The 22,790-nt window shown below is 36.6% G+C and overlaps 1 protein-coding gene across 1 annotated transcript; it reads right to left on the reverse strand.

Annotated features, from left to right (window-relative positions):
• Window positions 1-1,916: 1,916 nt before the first annotated feature.
• On the reverse strand, window positions 1,917-21,536 carry PTTG1IP (PTTG1 interacting protein). Its single transcript, XM_063306836.1, has 7 exons — window positions 21,376-21,536; window positions 17,819-17,874; window positions 12,580-12,688; window positions 12,032-12,137; window positions 7,433-7,498; window positions 5,202-5,248; window positions 1,917-3,517 (listed from the first exon to the last, which is right to left on the reverse strand). Exons 1-7 carry the CDS (start codon window positions 21,473-21,475, stop codon window positions 3,471-3,473), a joined length of 531 nt encoding a protein of 176 aa, XP_063162906.1. The 5' UTR covers window positions 21,476-21,536; the 3' UTR covers window positions 1,917-3,470.
• Window positions 21,537-22,790: the final 1,254 nt, after the last annotated feature.

Here is a 22,790-nt window from a genome sequence, read left to right on the forward strand (position 1 = left end):
TATATTAACTTGGTAACCACTTTTGGACTACTTGCTTGTAATAGAAAAAAATGTTTTTTTTGATTTTGGGTTTTAGAGATTAAATGGTTTGCTCTAATAGAAATAATGTTAAGATAGGTTAATTAATTGTAAGAGACTAGATTTGAAAACTTATCTATATCTGTATTGGAGAAAGTTTGAAGTCACTTTCCCTTTTTATTTATTTATTTATTTAACTATCTATCTAATTTGTCCACGCCCATCTCCTCCCATCAGGGGACTCTGGATGGTTTACAACAATCGATTAAAAACAACCATAAAATACACAGTATAAAAATACAATAATAAATAATATAAATAAAGGTAAAAATAATTTTTTGTTTTCTCTCTGACACTTTTATAGTTTGTTCTTTTTTTTTTAGTTCTGTTTTCTATCTGTTCTATATTTTCTTTTGTTTGTATCTTACCTATATCTTGAAAAATAATAAAGTTCTAAAAAAAAAGATTGTATATCTTAGAGATTCCAATGTTAACCTCTATTAGATAGGTAAGTTCATGAGAATTTTTTTATGGCAGGCTAAGGACCCTCAAATATCTTGGCCAAACTGAGGTTATCTTATGATGATGGCAGCTTTAACCTACCATGTTTTTGTCTATCTCATTGAACTTTTAATATCTACTATACATTTTTTGGAACATGACTTTTTATGAATCCCTCTAGTTCTACTTGGATAATAAGTATGTTTTATACCTTTGATATCTTTGCAGGTTTTATGGTTGCAGTATATTAAACAGGGGTCTTAGTTTCTAACCTTGAAAGCTGTCAGACACATTGGTCATTAATAGGTAAGTGGTTTTGATCCCAAGCCCCATTAGGAATTGACATTGTGGAATAACCCAAATTTGAAAATAGTGTGGAAAATGTTTTATTGAAATGCTTGGGCCAAACAAAGGATCAATACTTTAAATCAATAGTTAATAGTTCTTTTAAAGACTTGGAGACTGCATTTTGAAAACGACTTACCCACAACATTTACTTGGCAATATATACAACTGAAACAAGTATCAACTAAACAGTATGGCCCAAATGCTTTAGCAGCCTCCTAGAGCAATTTCACGGTCCTTAAGAGATCCAACATTTGAATGGAAACCCACCATCCAATGTTATAAGCAATTCAAATGTAAAATGAAAATTAGTGTTAGTTATATATCTGAATTGTGGAATGAAAAATTGGAATAACAATTTTGGAAAGTCTATGGATCCTGGCATTAAGAAACATAAATGTAATTATCAAGGTCTAAAAATGAAATTAATTCATCTGATATTATTCATGTTTATTGGTTTACTCCTCAAAGGCTGTTTAAAAAATGATGGACATTAGATTTTGTGTGCTGTCCGTGTAAGAGATCTGAAGACCGTAACTCACAAGATCTAGTCTTGTACAACTATAGCCTTGTATGGGTTTTAAAACACTGCACGTCAGCACAATAGAAATAATGTAGTTGAAGATCGTAATGTCATGTTGAATTACATTGCTAAAACATGAAAATTAGGAAGAGTTGGGGGTCTGCTGAGTCTGGGGCATGGCAAAGAGGATACTTTTACATAAATGGAATGAAACCTTATTTATAGCTGGGAGAGAATCTTATTCTGTACCTCTACCTGTTTGGATGTTTAGATAACTGGCTCCCACTTTCAAAAGCCAAACTACTTGCAGTATAGACAGATCAGGACTATAAATTCCAACCAATATGTCCAGGCCAAGAACAATACAGTTAGTGTATCTTGTTCACTAAGAACAAGAACCAATCTGCAAAGCTATCATTAACTTAAAATGTCCATTTTGTCTCCTTTACCAAGCAATAATGCTGAATCCAAATGCAAGTTCCCATTTTAAGGTGAAGAGAGTTCCAGAAAGTCAATAGGAAGAGACTTTAATGTTAAATTTATTTATTTAGTTAGCCAAATAATTTACACTTTTCACTATTTTAATGTTAATATGGCAAAAGAGCTGCATAAATATTTTTGTAATACAATGTTCTATCTTTTTGAAATTTATATATTTAAGTATGGAAAGCTCTCGAGAGAGTTCACTGTGACTTTTATAAAACAATCAACTGAAGATTAAATATATGAATGCATTTCAAAGGAATTGCAGTTAGTGTGCTATGGACAACAAAATACTCATAGGATTACAGAAGAATATTAAATATTTCAGGGCATGAGCATTTTACTTAACCCTCTTTAGATTAAGAAGTAATGCTAATGTTGTTCCATATTCTTCATGAAGTTTTGTGTTGATGTTTTGTTTTCTTTCATTCATTTCTCATGTAGGTGAAGAGTTTAAAATGTTCAGGAAAAAAATCTGTATGACTACCTTTTCTTTTCTTTTTTAAGAAGTCATCCTTCAAATGTTTTTTTTTCCCAAAATAGTTATTTCACTCTTCCAGTTAACATTAAATATTACAAAATCTGTTTTTCTTACTCTTGATATGCCGTGTCAGGGAAAAAAAAAACACATTTCACCCTCCAGTGCATAAGGCTCAGGATGTGGAATTGCCTGAAAACAGGCTATTGCATCAAACCAAAGGATTTTATCAATAAGACTTAAGGTAGATAAACTTCTATTGTAGTTATGAGGGGCATTCTTTCTGGCATTATACAATAAGTTACCATTTGGATACATAAGGGTACAATGTGATATACATCTACTAAAGGATTTGGCAAATTTATATTACAAGAATGTTAAAGTAATTCAAGGAGACTGAATATAGCTTTACAGTTTAAATGCTGGCATATGTCTGATGAGTGCCAGTATAAAAGCTATAGCTATATCATCCAGTTTAATGTCTTCTACGGTAGAAATTTTTTAAAGGCACAAAATCAGGAGGACTATACCTATTTTGCAAAGAAACATAGAATCAATTTATAAAAGTGCAAACCCTTAGAATTCCATGATTAAAAAAATTATATTGGAAGTAAGTTCTTTCTGGAATAATTTAGTCACTTTTGCCAGAGAATCTATTAAAGCTCATGATCTTTTTATACAGGAAATTCCTAGGTATATACGAGGATCTTAAACACCATGCCTTATATCTATTATTAGAATGGTTACAAACTGTTGGTCACAGAAGAAAAGGATACAGTATGTGCACCATCCTGCCCCAATTCATGAATAAATTTGTTTTAAGACTTTGCTGGCAAATGTAGAATGCACAGGAAAAGCAAATTATAGCAGCACAAGCATCTGCTTAACAGCTAGAAAAAAAATAACATGAATATATTGCAGCCTCCAGAGTTTTAGAGGTATGTTGGTTTGTTCATTAAACTCAGTCTTTGTTAACAGCTCACTGTAATTATGGTTGGCTCCATCTTGCATTAAGACCATTTTTCTATTTGCAATTAAGGCATCTAAAGTACAGATCTTTTCACAGCTGTACATTATACAGACAGAACTGCCAGATAATATTTGGACATTTCAAAAGAAATCTTAGTTATTTTCAAATTTGGCATATGGATTCTCTTCTTTAAACAAACCTGAAAGAGAAGAAATACATAGTTAGAACATTAAAAATATTAGCAGTATATGGGGAAAGACCAGAAGGAAGTGGAACAGAGGTTGGCCTTATCATGAAGTCCTTTCTGATCACCAGAGGATGAATCCCTCCCTTCCCACCCAAAGAGTGTTCACACCTCACTTCTTTTAGCTAGAAGGCAAGACTTAAGACTTCTCACTCACCTGGGCTAGGAGGTACTTTTGTATAGCTGTTATCTATGCCTTTCCTCTTCTCTTCCTTAGCTTCCAAAATGAAGTCAGGAAAATCATGGCATAAAATGAAGAGCATTAAGACTGAAGAGAGGGGTTACCTCCACGGGACAGGAAGAATTCTTAAGCTCTGCCTTCTAGCTAGAGGAAGAAGAAGAAACCTTTCCTATTTGTTCCATCCTAGGGAGGCAGCACGGAGGACTGGGGGAGCTCATGGAATAAGGGGAGTTGTGGCATACCCCACCAACTAGCTAGCAGCAGATTTTTGCCAGATGCTAGCACATGGGGCCAGCAGAGAAGACAGCAATGCATTGGTTGGAATCAACATGCAAGTGACTTTGCAGGGAAAGGAGTAAAGTATTAAGAATTTACAGCAGAAATGACCATAGAGATTAAAATACATTCAGTAGGATAGAGAAGACAGATTGAAAATTATTTGCTAAAGCATTAAATATAAATAGAAAGACAAAGAGGTAAGAAAATAAAACAAGGTTCAGAAATACAGGACTGTGAAACAGGAAACAGATTGTAACATGCAAAACAAAGTTATAACTATAGATTACAATTAAGGATGTAAAGGATAAAATAAGACCATAGCAATCAGTAGGTAGTGCATACAATAGAGCAAGAATAGAGCAATACAGCAAGAATAAGGTTGACAGAAGATAAGACAATTAAGCTGTACCTAAGCTGTAAAGTATAAGCTTGTGGTATATCATTTTATTATTGTAATAAAGAAACGTTTTTCAACTAAAATGGGACCTTGTCTTGCTTGAGTCTGAACCATCACTGAGCCTATAATAGTCAATATTTGACATTCAGGTTGCACATACATACTCGTGTAATGAAACGGTACAGTAAGAAAAAGGAAATTATTCAACACTTTCAAATAAGTTCAGTTATTTCAACAATTGTTCAACATTTATTAGTAAAGCTATCTATTTCTACTATATAAAATTGCTTTTCACAAGTATATGCATTTTTAATTGCACAGATACTACCATGTATTTTATAATTCTGAATATCAGCAAGCATGGATATGAAACAACATGATCCACATTCTATGGATAAGACACTACACAACACTTCAAAGTCCACAATATCACCATTACTGAACACAATTGCTGGAGTGATCCCTGCCAAATCTACAGTTCTCAGAGTAAAAACCACTGTGGATTCACCATTCTCGCTACGTCAAATAACAGTGCAGTTGTTTTCCTCCACCCCTTTCAAATTGAACCTTGGTGTCAGGAGTCGAGAACTATCAGTCACAAAAAGAGGAATACAGTCCTGTATTTTGGGGCTTTATAACCAGAGCCAACCACCACAGTAAGCAACATTCTTTGTAACAAAAAGACCATAACATAAGATAGTCTACCTCAATGTGTCACCCCTATACTTTGTTACAAAGAATGGCTTTACTTTACAAACAAATAAAATAGTAGCACAAATTACCGTATTTTTTCCGGATTTCATCATGTCTAGATTTCATCTCTGCTCTCCTGTATGAAATATCAAGCATGTTACTTTATGGTGAGGAGGAGGAGCAGGATCAAATAAGTTACCCTTTGTCCTGCTAAACAACAAACTATTCTATTCTATTAAAATTAAAAATATGAATTAGAACTATAAGATATTCTAGACAGTTGCCAGAAAACTTCCCCCACATGCTGATTACAGAGGGAAAAATGTCCTAATCAAGCATCAGAATAATGTAATGAAAACTACTGGGTGAATGCACATCACACAGAAATTTAGTAAAAGTCTAATTTCATCTGGTCAGCACAACTGCCCACAACTACTTTCACACAAGTCACACAAGTTTCAGTCCAGGCATGAACCATCCCACATTGCCTGTTCCATGCATGGACCATTCCATGCATTGAACATTCTGTGTATCCCTAATGCTAAATTAAATAAATAATATATCTGTATCCAAGTCACTAAAAAAAATGGAACTGAGACTGAGCTATATTTCACAAAATAGGATTAAGGTAATTTCCCTCATAAAATATGTGCTTAGAAAATGAGGTATACACAGCTTACAGCAGGTCTCATTTTAAAATTCAGGAACACTTTGAATAATACAGAGTGCCTCTGTAAAAAGAACACATTTTCAAAATTTGCATCATTCATTATTATCTAGGTGTAAATAGATCTAGGAATGGCACTGATAATTGTGGCAGATTTACAGATATGTTACCATGCACATATGCAATTAGTCAAATATGGAATGTTCCAGAAAAATCATACGTATGGGCATATGGATTTTATATTGGACTCTTACAATGAGATCTTACTTATTATACCATATTAACACATCTTTTTGGACCTATTATGGAAGACAAAGTATCAACTTCAGACCATGTATCCTACCTGTTCTCTTTTTATACTATTTCTAGTAGTCCAGGGCACAAGTCAGTGGCATGAGTTCACTATCTACTAGGTGATTTGATCAACAAAAGTTCTCTGCACATGACAAGAGTTGACTACATTGAATTAGAGTTGCTGAGCAAGTATATTTCTATTTCGCCCATGTATGGCTGGACTGAAACATTTGTGCTTGGTGTTCTAGGCAGACATATTCCAGAATGGTAAACAGTAGGATAAAGGCAAGGCAGGGCCATCAGCAGTGATGGGAAGGAAGGAGCTGTAGAGATCAGGGAAAGGGTGGTAGGTACGCTATACTTGGATTCAAGTGAGACTTGAAAGCCAGATTCAATATTCTCCATTCTGCACTACTCCAAGGCAGATACAACAAAGTCCCCATAGCTGAGCGTATCTGCCCATGAGGTGAAGAGGGAGTAGAAACCATTTTACATGTACTGCTACATGTAAATTTTATAGGGATATCAGGTCAATTTACATTTTGCCCCTAATAGAAAAACTCCCTGGGTATCCAGATAATTTTTATGTGAACTATCTACTTCAGGATTTAAAACCTTACATTATGTGCACAGTTGCTAAATTCTGTGTTGCTGCAATGAAAATAAGACACATCCAGCCAAAGAAATAACTCCCTATTTTAAAACGTACTTTTAAATTTGAAGTATTTAATTGATAAATTGTCAGGGGATATATATTTTTACTTTTATTTTATAATTTCTTACCATATAATTTCTAATGTTTTAGGCTCACCCCATAAGGTAACAAATGCAGAGTGAATGCTGTATTATTATGTGATATATTTTGTTAGTTTGTAGTTTATTATTGTATTTCTTGATTGTACTTTGTTTTTTTCTTTTAAATTTTGCTGGTCATTGACCGCAACTAATAAAAAAAAAAACCAAGTGAAACTGCAGCTAAAGGGAAGGAAGGTGCTGGGAAAATTGGCAGGCAGGCTGGTGCACAGGAGGAGTGGAGTGATGCAGTGGCAGAGAAGGGGAGCAGCCTTGCCTTTCTCAAGCCATAAGACCAGTCTGGATTCTGTTTTATCTGAAACTGTTACATGTTTTGCTTTGGTCAAATGGAACAGTTTGGACAAACATTCAGTAACAATAAGTTTGCTTCATTCACAAAGCAAAACACATTTTCTGTTTTGTGCACACCCCTATTTATCACGTCTGTGCAAAGTTTCAAGAAAACATCTAATTGTGAAGCAAGCCTTATTTCTTGATTGGCATGGAAAGACCCAAAGACTAGAAAGAACAAGCCTGACTGGCATCCATAAACTGGAAGGAACGCACCTTTCTTCTTGCCGAACTCTCCTTTGCTCTTGCTCCCTGGCAGCCTTTTCATCCTCTTTATTGGCCCTGCTGAGAATTAGATTATTGCAAACAGTTTGCAATATGTCATGATCCCCTATTATGGATTCATAAAAACCATAAAAAAATAATCAAAAATATTAGGGCTTCTGGGTGACATTCTATGGCTGACCAGACATCTCCAAAGGAGGGGGGATGGTGGCCAGTGGTGATTTCTGGCAGGCAAAGTCCTCCCAGATACAGGAGAGACTGAGATCACCCACCTGCACCCTGGACTGCTGTTCCTCATGAGGAGACTGCAGGATTGAAGTCCTGCAGCTTTTAAAGGAGACTAAGTTTGACCAAACCCTCATTTTCTTAATCACTTTTGGATACAATCAATTTACAGTTGAAAACAGGTATTTGAAAACAGCGGGACAAAGAAAACAACCTTTTAGTGAACCAGCCTTCCTTCCAAATTACAGAAAATAAAGCAAAGAGGAAAATAATAATATTTTTAAAAGACTTTAACACACAAGCAAGAGCTTAACAAGATTTTGACTAAGGAAGTTATAAATGGAGAAAGGGGACTGTACAAATTTGAAAGATTCATATTTTGGCGAAAGTGCTTCTGTTGCTATTTGGAATTAATTAAATAAATAGACCAGACCTTCGTGGGAATGTTGATTGTTTGATTTCAAAGGGCAAAGACAATTTGTGGAATTCACAAAACAAGGAGACAAGTGTAACACGAGATCGACTGTGTTAGTAAAACTACAGAAAGATAGATTGGACTAAAGCCTTATAGGAAAGGCGAAAGAGGGCAAGCTTGCCTTTTACTTTATTCTTCGTAATTGATTTACTTTTACTTCTGGATTATAAATAAAAGAATGACAGTCACCAGAAAAGCTGCAAGGCTTGGTGAGAGGAGAGGATTGTTGAAGCAACTGGCAGAAAAGTGGATTACTCCAGAAATATTACATAAGATGTTTGAAGAGATGGATAAGCAGGTATCTGAATCTGTCAAATTTGTTAAAAGTGAGCTGGTTGCTTTTGAAGTGAGAATGGAAGAAAGGTTTTTAAAGATGAAAGAAGAGATGAAAGAAGATGCTACCAAAAAAACCTGAATAATCTATAGGACAATTTATGGGAGAAGCTGACTTCCGGTTGAGAGCCATGGTAAGCTAGATGTCCCCTTTCACAGCAGGACAGTGTTACAATGGAGACTGGTGCGGGATGCAGGATCCTGGCCACCAAAATGCTCTCTGGATTAAGGAGAGATCTTTGAGACAGCACATGTGACTCCACACAGCTGCTCCTCCTGAGTAAACCACAGGAATCGTTTCATGGTTTGCCTATGAGTTAAGTGGCTGGGAGTCGAGGGAGGAACCATCTTTGCTCACAGTCATTAATGCAGCCTTTTTAAAGGACATTAAGCTCAACTGAGCCTCACTTCTTAATCACTTTGGATTTGTTTTTTTTTTCTGCTGCTTTAAAAGGATTAAGACCCTTTGGAACAGCAAGTTATACTGTATTCGCTAGGTGAGTTGCCTTCTTCTTCAAGAACGAACTTTTAAATACAATTTTTAAAAGCTTTTGAAAAATATTACTTTTTGGATTAAACAGCAAAAGAGTGCTTAGAATATGGATTTTAGAATGTTCAACAACGGATTAAGGGCTCAGATGGATTTGGAATTATAATTTTAAATTTGTGGTAGAATTCCTCCCATGGGAAATTGTCTGTTTTGAATTCATTAGAAGACATTTTCCCTTGGGAAAATGGCAATTGTTTGGGGTCTTTTTACAATGAGGGGACCTTGAAGATTGGACACTAGAGGGAGCTAGAGGATAAAGAAAATGGAACAGAAATCTATAACACAAGATTTTGAATATTTGTCTGCCAAGCTTTTTGATAAGATAAATAAATTTCTTGGTAAGATGGACAGAGCATGCTGTTATAAAGCTACAGAACAAGAATAAGTTGCAATGGACAATTTGGAAATTATTTTGAAGGGGGACTTAAATGTAATAAGCAATGAGAAGGATGTGGAGGAATATATGGGCATACAAATGGAACTGGATGACTGATGGATGACTTATTTCCTAAAGGAGATGTACAAATATTGAACCAGGAAACTGACTTGAATATTTTTTTTTACTGGATATACAAAAGAACTCTGTTAAGGCTTTGAAGGACTTTATTAGAAGTGACAAACAAAAGGACAAACTTTACTTATTCAATATACAAAAGAAATCTATTAAAGTTTAGAAGATTTTTGGCTTGAAACACAGATGAACAGAAAAATAGCTTTTGGACTCTTCCTGAAGAGGTTAAAAATGTTTTTAAAAACTCAGGGAAGGAATACAAGGTTGGCTTATTCAATCAGGGATAAAAAAGAAAAATAATTATATCTGGTTGCCCTTACTGGACTTTTGCTGACAAAGAATGACTGACAAAGCATTTGGATTTTTTTTTTTTACTTAAGTGATGAGCAATAGGGTGAAGAGAGATTATGTTTTATTTAGAGACTATAATAAGCTATTAAAAGTATCTTGCTGGGATGAAGGGGGAAATTACTCCCTTTTATTCCCTTTTCCCTTCTTTTTCTCTTTTTTTCCCATACTTTTTTCTTTTCTTTTGTATTTTTCTGTAGTTTGTATTGGCTTTTATTTTTTTCATTTATAATTCTTAATAAAATTATTTGAAAAAAACTTATGGGAGAAATTAAATTAATGACAAAGTGGAAATTTTAGAGAGTAAAACAGAAATAATAAATAGAGATGTAAAAGGGCTTAGACAATTTGGCATTACTGGGATTGAGGGACAAAGAATTTTGCTTGTCATTTAAAGCAGTTCCAGAGGATCCTGAAGAAGACACCAGAGAAAAGGTTGTTCAATCTTTAGGAAACTTTTTGGAATGGGATGAAGATGATATGGAGGCAGAAGTGGACAAAGTATAAAGAATCAACATGCGCTTTGCAAAATTAAGAAATGTTCCAAGGGATATTGTGCACTTTGTCAGGAAGAAGAGTATAGGCCATGTTTTGCAGCAGCATTTTACTTCCAGATTGAAGATTAATAATGCAGATGTGATTGTACTTAAAGAAATCCTGATCAGAATACTGAGCAATTGAAAAGAGTATTTTTTTTCCCTGACAAGCTCAAACAGAAAAAGATACCATTTCAACGGGATAAATTGGAAGGAGTGATCTTCACTTTTGAACAACAAATGTTTACGCTAAATTTGGTCTAAAAAGCAAGAGAATTCCTAGAAAAATTTAAAGGAGAATTGTAAGAAGCGCAAATGGAAATGACAGAGGGCCCCAAACAACAGCCACAACCAGAAACTAAGGAGTTGACCAGCACGTTAGGCGATACAAGTATTGACGTTTTTGGCATAAATATGGATTTTAAATGTCTAACATGGAATATAAATGGAGCAAATGCTCCTCAAAAAGGAAGAAAATTATTTCACTACTTTAAAAAATTGAAACAAGATGTAATTTGTTTACAAGAAATGCCTCTTAGAAAAAAGAATATAAAATATTTGATTTGTAAAAATTTGGGGGAAGAATTTATTTCAGTGGCACCAAAAGCAGAAATGGAGTTGTTTCGTATATAAACTGCCAATTAAAACCAGAACTAATATTATGGTAGATATATGGGGATTGAAGCTACTTTGCATGAGACCAAGACTCTGATAATGGGAATTTATGCTCCAAATGAGGACAAAGTAACATTTTACAAAGGATATATGGTAAACTAATGGACTTGCCATTCATACACTGGTGTTTAATGTAAGATTGGGATGGAGTAATTTGTCCACAAAAAGATAGAATTTCTGAGAAAAATATTAAAATGACACAAGGTAAACTACCAAAAGATTTTTTTTAAGATGGACAACTTAGAACTTGTAGGTGCATGGAGATACAAAAATGGTGATGTAACAGAATATACTTATTTTCCTGAAAGACACAGATCTTTTTCAAGGTCTGATATGTTTTGGATATCTAAGAATTTGGTTAATGGTGTTCACAGAGTGGAGATACTGCCAAAGACCTTTCAGACCACAACCCAGTGCCTTTAGCATATAAAAGGAAAATCAGTTCCTTCAGATGGAGGTTAAAAGAAACACTCTTGCGGAAAGAAACAGCAATGGAAGATTGCAAAAAGAAGCTGAAAGAAATTTTTGACAATAATCTTAATAAAGGTACAGACACAAGGATAGTTTGGGACGCAAGAAAAGCTTTTATGAGGGGACATTTTATACAACATAATAGCAGGCTCAAAAAAAAAAAACAGAGAGAGAGAGAAAACACAATCGATTTTAGATGGTAACCTTAGAGAGAGAGAGGGTAAAATATAAATGTGCTTGTAACTGCACTGCAACAGACTGGAAGCTGCTTCTTTATAACTTTTTCTCTTCTTTCTTTCTTCGCACTTTTTTTTTACTTAATTATTACTTTTTTTTGCTTACCTTACATTTCTCTTTCAAAATTGGCATTGTTTTTATTATTTTAAATATTTAATAAAAATTATATATATTAAAAATAGATTGCTATTAGAACATAAAATGTTAAAAAATAACATTCTATACTTGCTTTCTGATCTTTTTTTTCCTGCAGCAGAAACAGCAACAGGCGAAAAGTGCGATAAGGATTGTTCCTCCCACCACAGACATAGTAATGATCAGTGCCTCAAAATTCACTGAAATATTTAAACACAAAAAGTTAGCATGGAAACTAACTGCCAAAGAGTATTCATTTAGTATGGGCCCCAATTGTTTATTTAAAAAGACAAGTTCTTTCAAGCAAAGACTGAAAGCTTATATCACAGAGAACCTATACTCATTAGAGTAGTTTCATACAAATGAGTTATGAGAGGCAGATTAAATCACCTGCAGTAAAAAGGATTGAATATATTTAGTCTCAGTGGCAACTGATCCCTCCAAAAATTTTAACTGGAACTCTCATACCTATCAGCTGCATATTTTCTAGTTACCAAATGCTGCAGTCAAGCAGGGAATGATACAAAGCAATCATATCATATTTGCAACTCCTTGTGCAATCTCCACCATCTTAATATTTATACTGATTTGCAATTGATCAATTTTATGACAACTAAAAGAATATTTCTAGAACACCCTTACCCCAACATACACCCCAGCGTGCAGAGCTCAACTCGCAAAGAGAACTTGGAGGGAGGATATTCCGAACAGGATACTCCATGCATTTTTTGCTGCTGCTGCACCATAAACACTGGAAGAGAAAATTGTGGTTAAACAACACAAGCTAGAGATTGCAAAAGTCAATTAAGAAATGAATCAATACTTCATTACGCATTGCAAACTTCTTGGGGGTGCTGCTTCAGTCATGTGCCTTGAAGCAGCATACAAGCCAAGGAGTAATAAAATCAACAGTACAATAATATTATCAATACAATAATAACAAATCACAATTGTCTTAACCATAATATTGCATTCACCTCAGATACATTCTCTCTTAAAAACCAAGTTTTTACCAGCTTCCCAAGTATCAAGAGTAAGGGTCCAAATCTCATACCTGGTGGCAAGACATTCTATAATAGGGGAGCTCCAGCAGAAAATGATCATTTCTAAGTCCTCTCATGTGGGAGCGGGAACCCTCAGCAGATGCTCTCTGCTGACATGCCTTGGGTGGGAAGATTTTATTTCAAGTAAGCAGTCATAGAAATATTCAGGCCCCAAACCATGTAGAATTTTACAGATTATCACCAGCACCTTGAATTATGCTCAGAAATCAACAGGTAACCAGTGCAGCTCCCATGGAACCAATTTTATACGACAGTAACAAGTTATTCCTGCAAGTAGGTAGACTGCTATATTTGCAATAGCTGGAGCTTCCAGATGATGTTCAAGGGAAGGTCCCTGTAGCACAATTAATGATAATCTATCCATGATGTGACAAAGGATGAGTGATCTTTGTTAGTTAACAACAGTCACCCGTGGTACACTAGCTGGGCAAAGGCTCAATGTAGATGTTAAATAAAATAGGAGAGAGAATCAAGCCTTGTGGCACCTCATACTGGAATGCCCAATGGCTCAACCTCTCCTCCTCACCATCAATCCTGACTGGGAACGTCTATTCAGGAAAGAGCAGAGCCACCACTAAACAGTGCCCCCAATTCCCATCCCTTGCAGGTCCAGAAGGATGCTATTTTTGATGGTATTACAGATTGCCAAGGGATCCAGCAGGGTACGGTCATGCCCCTCATCTAGGTCCTGCCACAAGTCATCAGCAAGAGTGACCAATGCAGTTTCATTCCCATACTTTTAGAAGCATCTGTTTCCCCATGAAGAAAACAGGAAGCTATACTATATATCCGGCTGGGTGACCTCAGGCCAGTCACTCTCTCTCAACCCAACTCACCTCACAAGGTTGTTGTTGTTGTGGGGAAAAGAGGAGAAGGAGGGAGTATTTGGTATGTTCCCCACCTTGAGTTATTTATAAAAACAATAAAGGTGGGATAAAAATAAAATAAATAAATAAAATAATGCATTAAACTGATTCAACAATGCCTCTTATCAAAATACTAAATTTAGAAGGTATTATTTCAAGAGATACCAATAGGTAAAGAAACAAAAATCTAATTCAGAATGTTAAGGAAAAAACAAGCAAATAAATGGTCATTTTGAAAAAGATCGTACCTTTACTAGTATTATGAAAAAGATACAGGAATTTATAAACAAGAATATTTGTGAAGTAAAGAACTGAGAAACAAATAGGTAAAAACTTGCAAACAGCATTTAAACAGTTAGTTTGATATAATCCTTTGGATAAGCAGGATTTCTGTTAATCAGTACAAGTATTTTGTGCCCATGGGGTAGGGCAAGTCCAATTAAGTTCCAGAAATGAATAATACTTTTGTCCTAATCTGGCATCAAAGACTTTAGAAATGATTGATTTAAGAACTCTAACTTGCACACAAATAGGCAGGCTTAACTGTCAGATTAATTAATTAAAAAGTGAGCTCTGTCAGTGGCTGTTAGCTAAAATTTAAAGCAGAGCATTTCTCAACTTCTAGCAAGACTTTTCTTCAATCCTTGCCCCTTGCCTTACAAAGGTTCAGCCATGCTAGATGCCGCCCACCCTGTTTTTCAATATTCATAAAGAAAGCTTTTTCCATCTTTCATTTTCAGGTAGTTGTAAAAACTGGCCCGTTTTTTAAGGAATAATCTGTTAGCAAGCTAAACTCTCACTGTTCAAAATACACTGACTCAGAGTTACATTGTCATGAGCACTGACGGTGAGCAGGAGGGGGCCCCTAGTAATAAAGAGAATTTGAGCTGTCATTCAAAGAGACACAGAACAGACGTGCCTTGACTTTTGGGGTTTATCTGTATGGGTTTTTTCACGCTTCTTCAGTTTGGATTTTCTGTCTCCTGTAGCAGTAATAAAACACTAGAGCCTTCTTCCTCGTCTCGGCGTGGTTCCTGCTTGTCAGGACATACATATTGTTTTGTATCATGCATAGATTGCATTACCTTCCTAATAGAGCCTTAAGTATTGCCCTAATGTGTACATTAGTACATCATTTGACAATTTTCGTATTCTCATGTAAGTTTAGAGATTGTTCAGCTTTACATGTTCCTTTGCCCAAAACAGTCTATTAGTGTTGTGCTCAGTCTATAAAGCAATATAGACTATAAAATTACCATCCTTTGTAGTGACCATTACTTATCCACTTTGTCCCCATCATACATTTCAGCATCTTGATCAAATGTTTATATTTCAAATAAGTATTTAAAATGTATCAATACTGCAATGCTTAAAATAAGCAAAGCAGCTGATACATACACCAGATAAGACAACAGCAAACTCTCACTTTAATAGATCAATGAGGGGAAGGGTGTCTGTTATACTCAAATATCCTTCAGAAGGTTATTGGAATTTTTTGCATGCATAGCACCATTTTACACATGTGTAAAATAGCCAGTTGGATTCTATGCATGTGTAACATGGCAACATATTTGCTCATTGCATCTGCTAAACTTAGATCCAGTAAAGGGCTTGTTACAATGACTGCAGGAAACAACAATATTGCTGCTGAAGGTATTTTTTTTTACAGTTCTTATCCTGAGTAATACCTTGCTAGATGTTAATTTTGTACAGGAAGCTTCCCTGCTCCTAACAAATTACAAAACTATAATATTGATTCTTGGCTAGTGTGAAACTTAGTTTAAACTATTGTTAATTTTACAAATAATTTATCCATTTCAATTTCAAAAGTGTGAAAAGGCAGCTTAGCCCATAAGTTTTCCAAACAAGTAAAAACAATCCACATTTTTTCTTCTTTCCCCTAATATTTGTTTCACATAATTCTTTTTAACAAGTTGACCATCTTCATTTTGCATGTTTTTTCTTCAACCTTCCCATAAGCTAGCTTGGTACGCAGCCATCTTTTATGCCGTTTTCTTCTTCAACTAGCTTCTCTTCAAATAAAGTACTTTCTGTTCTCCTTTATAATCAGGTCTCCCTTTTACACTACTAAGATGCCACATGTCATGCATCTGACTCTTTCCCATGCTGATGTCTTGCATTTAATACATCTTTTTTTCCCACCCTTCTAACCTATCTAGGACAAAATGGTGTTTAAGATTATTCATTCTCTCAATTCTCTATTTTTACTTTGTCCTTCACACTGATGGGTAGGAATGGGTTGCCAGAGCACCAGCCACAAACAATTATGAGATTTAAACAGCAGGCTCAGAAGAGTAAGACCTTCCCAAAACACTAATCTGGCCAAATCATGCAACAAGATACCAGAAGACAATTAAAATTCAGACTACAACTTCTGTAAATCCCAACCAGATGGGAACCAAAATTCAGACCTGATGTATCCTGAGCCACAAATATTTATACCTCCTTGAATGTATACAACAGGGTTGTGAAGAATTGATGCTGTAATTCATTCTCCCTTTCAGATGGTTATCACAGAGCAGCAGCAAGAACAAGGCATGCTTCTCAAATAAGTCACAATATGCACTGGCTCTTACTCTGTTCATTTGAAAAGAAGGTAGCTTCATTAGTGCACCTGCATATCTCTGCAGATCAGAGCAGGCAGACTCTTGGGGCCCACTAGTAACTAAGAGTTCAAGTATTGAAACATTTACTGCCCAATTCTCAGAATAAAGCCTAATGGGACTGACTTCCAAGTTAGAATACACAGACCTACAATGTATATTTTTGGGCTTATTATTCAATAAGATTACTTTTGCACCATTCTGGTTTGCCTTTTAGAAAACCTTTTTAAGAAGAAAGGTAACATAAACATAAATCAAACAAATAAAACAGATGTTATTAGCTTTCTTTTGCATGACAAGCTTGTCTTTTTGACACTAGCCAATCCATTGTGCAAACAGATAAACAGAGTAGACATTTTATGGCTGAGCACATTTCACCATCTTATGCCTCACGCTACTTAAGTATCTGGAACCTCAAGGCATTCTTGGAAATGATGATGATAATGGAGGCTGGTGCTTTACAGCATGACGTTATTGTTGTTATAATAAGTATAGCAATTGTAAAAAGTCAGATGGAATAGGGAACTTGGCTGGCACCAAGGAAGGTATCTGCAAGTGCATTGGTATCCCTAGGCACCATACTGGGGATCCCACATACAAAACTGAATTATATTCATTAGTAATAGACCATTTCAGTATAAGGTAACACCTAACTTTCAAAAACAAAGAAAATGGTTGCTCCCCTCCTCACTCTTCAGCATCAGTGATTAGATTAAAAGCCTATAATTATATAATTCTGTTTCTGAACACTGACAGGAAGCTCTGGCGTGGGCTGGTCTATGAAGTCACGAAGAGTTGGAAGCGACTGAATGAATAAACAACAACAAAACAACAAACTGTTTCTAAATAGGTTCTGAATATATTTCTCTACTTAGAGCACTATAGCAGTACAAGACACTATTACCAAATGATAGGAAAGGAAAATGCAGTATTCCCTTGAAATATGCATTTAACTTTATCACATAAACAATTCTGCTTGAAAATTATTAAGACTTTTGTCTACTACGTCATCACTCCGAGTCTTAAATCAAATATATCGATATAGCCACCTGGTTCTATTTCAACAGCCTGCTACCTACACAGTCATATGATTTGTACATTAGATATCTTAATCAGGAAGCTGGGTAAATATGTACATGTATTCTATTACACAAGCAGAAATAATTTTTATGACACTAGGTGTGGTAGTTTATAACACAGGAACTTGATATGCAAATCAAAATATCTGAAAGGATCTGGATTAGGCTGCCCTTAAAAATCACAGCATGAAGTAAGCATGGATCAGGATTTCATCACAGAATAAATGTTTAGTAATTGTATTACTTACTGTGACATTTTTCAGGCATTCCTCACAAGTTTTATTTGTGTACTTCTGACACCCCACTGTGAAAATAAGAGTTAATTAATTATTAAGTTAATCTTTTCATTTTCCCAGCTTCCCTCTAGATTTTGTTTTGCAATCAGACATAAAGCTGGACTCTTTGTGATTGAGTGTCCAGAATCAAAGCTATTTGCCTGCAATAGTATGCTTCCTTCTTGTTTGGAGAGGTAACAAGATAGTCAACACCCAACATACCCAACAGGCAGCTGTTAAACTTCTTTTATACAAAAGAAGTACCTAAACCTATCACCTACAGCTTCTATCAATGATAAAGACCTATCAGTGTTCTATTTTTATATATGCATTTGCTATACTGAGCACCAACCATGATCTACTGGATCCACAAAGCCAGTAATATCATAAGACACATTAAGACTTCTTATTCTACCATGCAGCCTCCCAGCTGATTTACATATTCACATTTAGCATCAACTTTAGGGTCAAAGTCTTACACAATTCTAAACACATTATGTGTACTTCCTTCAAGTATGAGAAAGTTGTTTCAGAACTGAGGCTTTCACATAATGCTTTAGCTTTCTGGCAGTTACAGTAACCTATCAGGTCAGACATTTCATTTACAAATAGGACTGATAGGGATACATCACCATCCTACTTTGGACACATTCTGCAAAGACTTAGCCCTCTGGAAAAGGCTGTAATGCTGGGAAAGGTAGAAGAAAGGAAAGAGAAGAAGAGGATAACCAGCAGCAAGGCGGATGGACTCAGCAATGAGTGCACCGTTGGGAGACATGAAAGACCAGGTTAGGGATAGATCATCATGAAGAAAATCTATGTGGTTCCTAGGAACTGAAAACAACTTGATTCACATAATCAGTCAATCAAAGGAAGAGGAGCATGTTCACTACATGGTTCAAATGAACTGGCCAATGCAGATAGCTGAACTAACAGATGACAACAATTCAGATAAAAGAGAGCCAGTGTATTGTAGTGGTTAAGGTATGAGGTTGGCACTGCAGACACCCAGGTTCAAGTCTACCCTCAACCACATCAGGCCAGTCATTCTCTCTAAGTCCCACCTATCTCACAGGGTCGTTGTGGGGAAAAAACAGGAGGAGCAAGTACTACATTTGCCACCTTGAACTCCTGATGGAAAGGCAGGATATAAATCACACAAATAATTACGCCAATTACCCTGAAGTTCTAAGGTAAGAATACTATTGTTGGTGATTCTCCTAGAAACAATTTTTGTAGCACTAGCAATTCTAACAATGAACTCTGATTCAGGAACTAGAACCGCTCTCATCACAAGACTATAGTGAATATAAATTGGTAGTATTTACTTATATAAATTTTATTTTACCTAAGTGAAAGCTGATGTTAGAAATGCAGGAAGTTGCCTTATACCAAGTCAGACTATTTGGCCATCTAACCTGGGCAAAGGAGTGAGTATGGCCTATAGAAAAATGATTAAAACTTCAAGAAAATGCTTAGAACTCTGAAGCCACTAAAATAAAATTAAAATTAAAAAAATCCCTTAAATTGCACTGCTAAATTTCACCAATGTGATTAGGAAGTCATTTGGGGACCCAGTGTGGGAATTATTTACCCATCTGTGGTCTAACTGGTAGTAGCTCTCTGATTCTCACAATTACCTCTTTCTTCTCAAGACATCCTAAGGATTGGATGTGGTACTTTCTTGATGCAAGACATGTGCACAACTCACAGAGCTATGGTTCTTCCCTTGCCAGTCCATCCTGTTTGAACCAGATAGTTGTAGCACTATTCTATACATGCTGGCAGAATTAAATCCCATGATGGCCAACGACACTTTCTCCCTAGTGAATTTTTAGAATTGCAGTCTTAGTTGCCACATCACAAAACTTAGTAACAGCATATATGTGTTCATACGTTGCCAAATGCTATAATGAGAATAGTTTAGTTTTGGGTTAGCAAGTTATACAAACTGAAACATTGCTATCTATAAGCCAGAGTTTACTTATTAGTATGTTGCATAAATATGGCCAGTCATACTTTATTTATGATTAAACCATAACATAGCACAGTCTGTGAATCAGAATATTAAATTACTCCAGTCATGAAACAAATTCAATCCTGAAATTTCTCTATGCAATAATTCACACTTCAATCATTAGATCTCTTTAAACTAGGAATTACATAATGAAATAATTAAAAAATATTTAATTAAAAACAGCTAATCTGTATCACATGGGCTTATATCAGGTGTTCTTCTATAGCTGGTCTTCCACAATTTTTAATTCAGATAATATAATGCATTCAGCAGCTAGTTTAGAAATTAAATGTATTCAAGTCAAATGCTACAATTTGTGCCCAAGGAATGCAGACCAACAGGATTAGATGTAAATTATTATACCAGTGCTATATCCCATTTTGAGAGCCAGTTTGTTATAGTGGTTAAGGCACCAGACTAGAAACCAGGAGACCATGAGTTCTAGTCCCACCTTAGGCCTGAACCCAGCTGGGTGACTTTGGGCCAGTCACTCCCTCTCAGCCCTAGGAAGCAGGCAGCAGCAACCCACTTCTGAAAAAAAACATTCCAAGAAAACTGCAGGGACTTGTCCAGGCAGTCACCAGGAGTCAACACTGACTTGAAGGCACAATTTTTTTTAAAAAAAAATAATCCCATTTTGGATTGTCTAGAGCATAAAGCCATCTCAGACTGCAGTCCTATTCATGCTTTACTCAGAAGAAAGATCCACTGAGTTCAGGGAAGTATATAGCTTTGCAGTTTTAATTATTCAGTTAAATAGTCATGGGTGCAAAAGTTTTGAAGCAACCACATACTTTGCATCTCTTACACAATGGGGAAAGGAGGTACTGTTATTTTTGTTTAGAATGCTGCTTGTTATGGGTCACTTTCATAGGTATTTGAATTTTAAAAAATGGGGTGGGGGAAGACAATGTCAAATACAATAGAAAAATCATGAAACACCTTTTAAACTAATTCAGTAGTTATGTAACAGATTCAACATCATAGCTCTGGACTATAAATATGCAGCTTTGCGGATGCTGATAAACTGCAACTCCCATTGATTCCAAACGGTGAGGGATGCCCGGAGCTTTAGTTCAACATCTGCAGAGCCACAGTTGTCCACTCTTGAATTAGGTGGTTTCTCTTTCACCTCCTCTCTCACCCAAACACCCACATCGCAGCAAACCCAGCAGATCCGCACACCAGACGACAAGGGTGGCGCCCTATCCCCCCTTCCCCGAAGTAAGCCCAGCGCTCTCTTCCACAGCGGCGGCGCCTGTTCTGCCCTTCCATGCTAAATCGCCTTTGGGCCACTGTTCCAAGCCAGCAGCAGGGAAGAAAGAGGAGCATCAGAAGAGCTTCTCCAGTTGCTTTTTAACTCAGATTCACGGCTGGAGAGAGGAAAAGCAGAAGCGGCGGCAAATTGTACAAGGGCCTCGCAACTATTCCGACGTGTTCCCAAACAGTCCCCCGGCCCCCACGGTCGCCTCAACCGCCCACGTCCCACAGCAGATCCGGAGTCTCCTCTTACTTCCTTGCCCCGCGGTCGCCAGAGCGCCCGGGACCATGCTATTCAGAGTCGAGAGGAGCAGCGGGAGGCACAGCAGAAACAGGCGCCGAGAGAGACCCATGGCGACTAGAACAAGCAAGGAGGGCGTCCCCACTCGCTCCGCGCCTCTTCAGCGCCCTCACTCTTACTTTCCAAGACCGGAAAACAATCCCGACAGATACACGTCCGGTCCGCCCATTACCGTGCCCGCGCACTGTGTTTGACGGGAGCACGCGTTGAGTGGGACTAAAGAGCACCCGAAGAGGCGGTCCGAGAGGATGCGCGCTCCTTAAAAAGGTGGGCGTCGTCGTACTTATATTTATACTGACTAGCAGTTGGCACAACTTGATACTTCAGTTTCTCTGCTTTCAGCGGCTAGATTCTCATTCATTATTCTATTATTATTTAAAGAATGTTGAAAAACAAAGGGCGCAGGGGCTTAGCACCGTGCGCCAGCGAATATGTTCTCAGGGATAGTGTTACCAAGAGTTGAAAGCTCCAAACAGTATATGAGGGGGCTGGCATAAGGAAGCGCCTCGCCGAAGTTTCCAGACTGTAATTAAGGAGAAAACAAAACAAAAAACAGACGTTTGCCGGCAAGTTCTCTCGGGTCTCTTTCTGACTCCATCTGAGCTCAACTATCGCGCACAGCTAGGCTGGATTTGCAGACGTATTAACTGGTGTATGTTTTTGTATTTTTTTAACTGTGGTGTATTAAATTAAACCAAGTACGTGGAATTGCATAGCCTTACTGAACTATTAAAAACCATAGTCGTTTTATTTTTACTTAGCATGGTTTGTGAATTCAGCCATTATGGTTTGTAAGCCATGGTTTATAATAGTATATATTAACCAGGTTCCTATTGCTCGCTCAACAAACCTAGAATAAAATAAATTATGACATTATGATGAATGATGAATGATTCCAGGTAACTCTCTCCTACTGTTCATAATGTACAACTGGCTGCAGTGTGTTGAAGAAACAGACAACAGGTAGAGCAGGACTTCTCAACCTTGGCAACTTTCAGATGTGGGGACTTTAACTCTCAGAATTCTGGGAGGTGGTCCACACATCTGAAAGTTATCAAGGTTGAGAAACACAGATGTAGAGACTCTGGCTCTCCAGCTCAACTGCTTTTTGCTCTCAGTAGAGCAGTTCAGGTGTGGCCATTGTGTATTCACAAACCAGATTGCCTTTTTGGAAAAACATGAAAGACAGTGGGATGGAATAATTAAAGTAATTCAGGTTCAAGCCCACTCTCACTTGGAAAGTTCATTAGATGATCTGAACCTGTTCCCCAGCCTAGTTTACTTCACAGGATTGTTATGAGAAGAAATGGAGAGTGCTACAGTATGCATGTTGCCTTGATCTCTTGGAGGAAAGGTGGAATATAAAA

The sequence above is a fragment of the Candoia aspera genome, chromosome 6, assembly GCF_035149785.1.
Source record: "Candoia aspera isolate rCanAsp1 chromosome 6, rCanAsp1.hap2, whole genome shotgun sequence".
In the NCBI taxonomy this organism is placed as follows: Eukaryota; Metazoa; Chordata; class Lepidosauria; order Squamata; family Boidae; genus Candoia; species Candoia aspera.

Coding starts and splice junctions, on each gene's coding strand:
- PTTG1IP (XM_063306836.1), bottom strand. CDS start 21,475: ATGGGTCTCTCTCGGCGCCTGTTTCTGCTGTGCCTCCCGCTGCTCCTC. Junction 12,138..12,579: donor ACGCTGGGGTGTATGTTGGG/GTAAGGGTGTTC, acceptor TAAATATTTCAG/TGAATTTTGAGGCACTGATC. Junction 3,518..5,201: donor TGAAATCCGGAAAAAATACG/GTAATTTGTGCT, acceptor CTTCTCTTTCAG/GTTTGTTTAAAGAAGAGAAT.